Below are 7332 nucleotides of genomic sequence, written 5' to 3'. Positions count from 1 at the left end.
CAAGCTCCAATATTCACATATACACAACCTAAGCCACAATCATCATATCCATACACAACATCTCAATACCCAAACATCATAAAATCAATAAATTACACTAGGGTTGAGTATCTTACCACACCCAAGGTCCAAGGAGACAAGATTAACCTTCTCCTTCAAGAGAGTTGGGTCCTATAACATCAAAGAACCCAAAATCTCAACATTTTTGCTTATGAAACACGAAATCAAGGGCTGGAATTTCGAACAGTAAAACGTGGCTTACCTCAAGATTGATTGTATGGGTTTTGTAGAGCTCTCCGCGGTGAACGCGTGGCCGCAAACGGTGCGGCGATCGGAGCTCTAGATCAAAAGTTATGGTGGTTTGAAGATCAAGTGAGAGAAAGAACTTGAGAGAGTGTTCTTCCCTCCATAGCCTCCATTTTCAGCGTGTTTAGTGTGTTGTGAGGAGAGAGAGTGCTGAAAACTAGGGTTTTGGTTTAGTTTAGTTGGGCCAAGGGCCCATTTTGGGTCCGGTTGGACCGGTTTGGCCCGTTCGGTCCAATCTTGATCCGATTTTTATAAAATTGGTACCGAAATTCTCGTCTCAATCTCCTCTATCACATTTAGCCATAAAAATAACATTTTTGGCTTTCTAGAATAAATTCTCATTTATGGGTTAATTAGCCATTAATTAATCGGGTCTTACAGTTACAGATTAAATTTTCTTGCAAAACTTCAACCAAACAATATAATACAATAATATAACATCAACAACATTCTCCTTATTATTCACATAATTAACCTTTATTGTTTGTGCCTCTAATTATGAAAATAAGAATGAGCATGAGCCATGAAACTTTTGCTCATATCCGCAAGGTAACTTGCTACAACCAATATGACAATGATAACAAGCATGAATTTGAGTGCAACCTCTCTGGTCGTTTCAGGTGGTAACTCCTGATCAATAACATCATCTTTATTATTATAGTACCCTTTTTTTGTGTCACTAAAATTATTAATATCATAACTATCTTCTGCTTTGGATGTGGCTTCACTAACTTTATCTTCTTCTTCAAAGGTAACTTTCTCTTTACCTTTTTCTTTCTTTTTCTTCATGGCGGGATCAAATTCTTCTTCTTCTTCTTCTTCTCGATAAGATTGAGGGATTTTCTTTGGCATTACTACGGTGAGAATGTTTTGCATGAAACTGCCATGAATGGCATCTTCGTTGCAAAAGGGTGGGAGTTTAATCTCTTTCTTGAAACGCTTCCATTTGGTTCCATCCAATAAGGGACGCTCCCCACTTATAATCATCATTCGAAGATGGTTTATCTGAATTCTTATTTGTTCTCTTTTAAAACCTGAAATTAAATACAAATTAAAATGCATGTGTTAAAGAATTAAGAGATAATAAAAAATTAGTTCAATTCAAAAAATTTAAAGATATTATGTTTAGTATTTATTAATTATTATTAAAATAATTATATAATTTTAAATATAATAAATATATAATTATAAATATTATATATATATATATATATATATATATATATATATATATATATAAGTATAAATTTTTATTAAATAAGATAATTTTAATTATTATCTTTTTAATATTATCGTAAAAATTATATTGTATGGCAAATTAAACAATGAAATTGAATAATCGGCAATAGTAATAGTCAAAGGGTTTAATTTCTATAGTAATAATCGGTACATATAACAATTAACTCATAAGAGAGTATGGTTGAAAAACTTTTTTTTTTTTTTATGGAAGATATGAATACTCGAACCCGCAACTTCTTAATTGAGTATGGAGAGATTATGCCATTTGAACTATTGCTTCTTGGCATGGTTGAAAAACTATTAACACGAAAAAAGAGTGTTAATTTTATTAAGAAAGGAATTTTAACTCTTTCAAATATAAATTTATAGTTTGAAAGAACTAAGTGCATTAGTGAAATGAATTTTATTTTATTCTATTTTACTATTTTTATCCTTCTTTCATCATAGCTCACCATTTACAATATTCAACCATGGCATATAAATTAATAGATAAACATCTATTATCTATTATAACATAAGTAAAGGAGAACCCAAAATAATTTTTATAGTGAATAAATGACATATAAATTTTTATGTTTCATATAAGCTTGTTATGTAATTTATAACAATAACATAAAAAAATATTTATTTTAGACTTATATTTATAGTATCATAGATACTAACATTTATAAAATCAATTTAGCATTAATCTCATAATTTTACATATTAAATTATGTAACTTTACAAAAAAGCAGAAAAAATTAATTCATATCAATGGTTTAATTCTAAATTGCGTATTTTATTTGGAGAATAAATTTTATTTTATGAAAATCAATCTATTTATTTAAATATATATAAAAAGAAATCAAATAATGATACAATGGAACACTTGACATATTAGATAATTTCTAATATTGTCACATAAACATTTTAGTGATATTATTATTTTATAATTTTTCTATCATTGTATTACTTTTTAATCTTCGTTCTTAGGTAGTATTTTGCCTTACTTTTTAAGTTTTTAATTTTTTATTTTTTATGTAGGTTATTTTATACTTTTAATAGTAATATTATTTTTCTTTAATAGATATAAATTAGTTAATAAAATATAATTCATTCTCTCTTTCTAGTTTCACTTATATTCATGTTTACTATATAAATCAATTACTAATGTTTTGCACAATTATTTAAAAACTTTTGTTGATGATCACTTTTTTTTATTTTAGTTTTCTAAATAATTTACTATAATGTATGAAATTCTTACAATGTTTTTAAGTTTTCTTTTACTATTTTTGATCTAATTGTGTTTATCAATTATATATTGTGTTTGCTACTTATATATCACCTTTATTTTTAATAATTTATATTTTTTAATATTATTTAGTTATAATAATAATAATGTTAAAAAAATATGATGTCATGGTTCATGTATGTTATTTTCAATAACTAAAACATTATGTTCATATTTGCATTACATCTAATAACTTATTCTTGCAGTATAATATTTAAATTTATTAAACATATATATTAGGTGATCGATGAACTCTTTCAAACACTAAAATGTATAATGTGTTTACAATTTTATTTAAATTTAATATTAACTTTAAAATTTTTTTATTAAATAATTTTTTATGTATAAAAATTAATTAATTTTAGTTTCACGCAACGCGCGGATTTAAATATAGTTATACCTCGTTAGAGATTCATTAGAGCTCTCATAATCAACATCAAGCAAAGTGTAGATATATAAACACAATTTTTAGGTAATAAGGTTAAAAAAACACAAAACACAAAAACCCAGTGCTAACTGGTGAAAGAAATTAAATCATGAACAAATAGAAGCAGTTGAGTCAAGAATTGATGAATAGGCATACTTGTACGATTGATTAAATTGAAGTTTTGACAATAATTATTATAATTGTATTTAGTTTTTATCTTTTTCAATTCATTATTTTTAATTTGGTTGGTTTGTAGAGATTCTAGGTTCTCATTTACCATTCTGTTGGATGGAGTTGAGATCTTTCGTCAAAAGAAGAAAAAAAATTAAAGGAAGCAAACATGGTAGAAATAAAGGGAGAAGAAAAAGAGTTGAGACAGGCCAAGGGAATATTTGGAAAACCAAGTTTTTAATAATTGATATAATTTTTATATTTCAATTTTGAATGTTAAAGATTTAACATTGGGATTGTAAATCAGTTTTATTATGGTTTAATTTAGTTTGGATATTAATGTAAGAATTAGAATAATACTCAAACAAAAATTATCGAAAATCATACTTTTATTATGTTCGAAACCAAGTAAAAGATTTTTTTTTTACAAAATTCAATTTTCAAAGTGTTTCAAATACACAAAATTAAATAAATTTAATGAAAAACGATAGTACTATGTTGACATAATGACATGGGATATAAACATTTTATTATTGGCCTTATTTGTGTATGTAATAATTTATTCTTTAAAAACAATTGTTGCCTAATTTTGCAAAAAATTAAACTTATTTTGATTGATTGGTTGATAGAATAAAACATCTTACAGTCATCGTATAATCAAATTCCTAAAATTTATACCAGAACTAATAATTAAATTTGGTTATATAGATTCAACAAGTCATTTAATTTTCAAAAGACATGGACACATTGAAATTAAAGAAAAAGAGCATTAGATATGGAACATAATTACATGCCTGGAAGATGAAGTTCAATGGTGTCACGGGCCTCATCTATACGCAATTTGCAGACAGGATCAAAATCCTCATAAACCCGATTAGTTGTATGTGTAAGCTTGGATTCCATCGGACGGGAGATATATTGATATTTTTATTATTCTTGTTTGGATTGAGACTCTAAATGAATGAATTTCTTTCTTTTAATTTCATATGATATGATATGGGGAAATTTAATATTAGATTAGTCTACTTGAACAATGGGAAAAGAACTTTGAAGCTAAGGTTGCTTCAGTTTCTTGTTTAGTCATAGTCGTGGACTGGAATATAATTATTCCTTGTTAACCTTTACAAGTAATATTTGTTTTGTTTTGTTTAGGTCTTTCATTGTTTTGAATATACCTTGCCTTGAATTGCTTCGTGTGCAAATATATTATAATGAGAATTTAGGAATGGAAATATCAAATATAGAATGAATCATTTGTTTTTGTTCTATCCAAGAGAAACAAGGCATATATGCATTCGAGGAGTGATAGGGCCTACAACTTGTGTTTTGTAACCATCAATTGACTATCAATAGTGTTTTTAATGGTGTGTGATTATATCCAATAGTGAGAGATCACTCACTTTTTTTTTGATAGTTAAGTGCTGGCCACAAAACACAAAAATTACTGTCCCCCTAGACTTTCTCTATATGATTCTATAGAAGGAACAGCAATATCATATATAGCTAGTTAGACAATTATATTTAGAGTACAACTTACATCGAATTAGTTTTTGACAAATTTTGTATCAAATAAATTTTTTTGGTGTCTAAACATGGAAAGAAACAAAGCAAACACTATCCTATATCCGAGCGAATGATTTGCTGGAGATCAGCACAAGGCTCAAACCAAATAACATGATTAGAGTTACTCTTGGCACCATATCTAGCCATCCAATCCGCAGCTCTATTTGCTTCTCGGGACACCCACTCAACGTGAACAAGCCAAGGACGAGATAAAAGCTCATGAATCTTGTGAACCAAATATGTTACTTTAGATGAATACCCACTTGTAAGCTCATGCATGATGGGCAGAATGTCAAGGCAATCCGTTTCACATATAATATCCCTCAAACCGCAATTTCAAGCTAAAACCAGCCCCCTCCAAGCAGCAAATAATTCACATCTGATGATAGACCAGGAGGGAATGCTTCCAGAGCAGCCCGAGATCCAATCTCCCTTAGAATCTCTAATAATACACCCAAATCTCGCTAAATTTGAATTCTGATACAAGCTTGCATCACAATTAACTTTAAAACTGTTGCCTACCGGTGGTTTCCAACACAGGCAATTTCGGAGAGACCTAAAGACATTGTTTCGATTCCTGTAAACCTGTAAGTCCTTGGCGGTAATTCTGGCCAAGGCAATAACCGTGTGGTCTGTCCAAGGGTTGTCAGTATTGAATATGTCATTGCACCTATATCTCCATACCCACCAAAGTCCTGCACCAAAAGACGCCTCATTGTTAGCCAAGGCCTTCCGAAACCACTCTTCAAGAGCAGTACCAGCTGTCGAGTCCAGGATACTAGGATCCAACATATGCCAAATTTCCTTTGATCGTTCACAGTCTCTAAGGCAATGCTCCATAGTCTCCTGCGCCTTGTTACATCTCTTACACATATCTGAAGAAGCTAAATACCGCTTGAATCGAAAGGTCTCAGTTGGTAGAGCATCATGTAAGCCAAGCAACATAGTAAATTTGAACTTCTCCGGAATGTCTGTATTCCACAATCAGTTTCAGTTACTATTGGCATTCCAATTTAATGTTTTCTCTAATAACCATCTATAACCCTCCCTTGTACTATACTTTTTTGTTGTTGCAGGCCACCACTCCCACTGTGGCTCCAACTCAGTCAAACTAGGATATCCCAGACCACAAATAAACTGCTTAATCTCATGCAGAATAGGTGTGGTAAGACTATCAACCTCCCAAGACACCCTTTTCCACAAGTCAGCCACTATGAAATCTGATTCAGAAATATGTACATAAGGAACAAGGTTGCAAAGCTTGCCAAAAGGAGTCCACTCATCATACCAAACTGATCTGTGGACATCCCCAATATTTCAATGAAGCCCTTCCTTGAGATGCTCATAGGCACTAACAATGTTCTTCCAGGTAGCCGATGAAGAATTTCTACTATTTTTGTTCATACCAAATTGATTCCTGAGATATTTATGCTTCAAAACCTGCACCCACAACTTCTCACTATTATTTAGACAATCCCATACCAACTTTTCCAGAAGCGCCATGTTAGCACAGGTAGTATCCCTAATACCCAATCCTTCTGCTCTTTTAGGAGTTATGGCGACCTCCCACCTGACTAGAGGTAGACCTTTGCCGGTCGCTTGGCCTTTCCACAAGAACTATCTCATCAAGGAATCAATTTTACTACATGCATACTTCGGGAGAAGAGAAATTTGCATTTCATAAACCAGGATAGAGGCCATAACCGATTTAACAAGACAAAGCCTCCCTACCTTATTCAATAGGCATCCTTTCTAACTGCAGAGCTTCCTCGAAATTTTTTCAATAACCTCCTGAGCCGTCTTTTTGGAAGCTCTGGCATGACCGATGTTAATTCCCAGGTATTTACCCAAATCATTGCAGAATTGGATGTTAGAGACCCTTGAGAGAACCTCTTTTCTCCTCTCCGACACCCTCTTGGAACACTGGGCCTTTGACTTATGAAGATTTACCTTCAAACCTGACGCTCTAGAAAACAAGTCCAGACAATGCATAACCTCTATTACTTGAGCTTTCGATGTCTTACAGAAAAGCAAAAGATCATCTGCAAACATCAAATGAGAGAGTCGTGGTCCGTTCCTAGAAACTGCTACCGGGTTCCACAAACCTTGGGAAACTCTATGAGAGATAAAGCAGGCAAGCATTTCCATACAGAGTACAAATAGATAAGGAGACATGGAATCTCCTTGCCTCAACCCTCTCTTTGGATTGAAATTTTGGAACCTGTTCCCATTCCATAAAACTGCCAATGAAGAGGAAGTCACACAATTCAATATAAGATTAATGGTAGCCTTTGGAAACCCAAACCGAACCAAAGTAGCTTCCAAAAAATGCCAGTCTACCCTGTCATAAGCTTTT

The 7332-nt window shown here is 31.5% G+C and overlaps 1 protein-coding gene across 1 annotated transcript; it reads right to left on the bottom strand.

Annotated features, from left to right (window-relative positions):
* Positions 1-741: 741 nt before the first annotated feature.
* LOC107648357 (uncharacterized) lies at positions 742-4408 on the bottom strand. The gene is made up of 2 exons (XM_016352255.3): positions 4208-4408; positions 742-1340 (listed from the first exon to the last, which is right to left on the bottom strand). Exons 1-2 carry the CDS (start codon positions 4314-4316, stop codon positions 799-801), a joined length of 651 nt encoding a protein of 216 aa, XP_016207741.1. The 5' UTR covers positions 4317-4408; the 3' UTR covers positions 742-798.
* Between the last annotated feature and the right edge of the window lie 2924 nt (positions 4409-7332).

This window comes from Arachis ipaensis, chromosome B6 (assembly GCF_059453495.1).
Source record: "Arachis ipaensis isolate K30076 ecotype BB chromosome B6, ASM5945349v1, whole genome shotgun sequence".
Lineage (NCBI taxonomy): Eukaryota > Viridiplantae > Streptophyta > Magnoliopsida > Fabales > Fabaceae > Arachis > Arachis ipaensis.
Note: the sequence above shows the minus strand (reverse complement) of the source record. Positions and strands in the feature narration are given on the sequence as shown.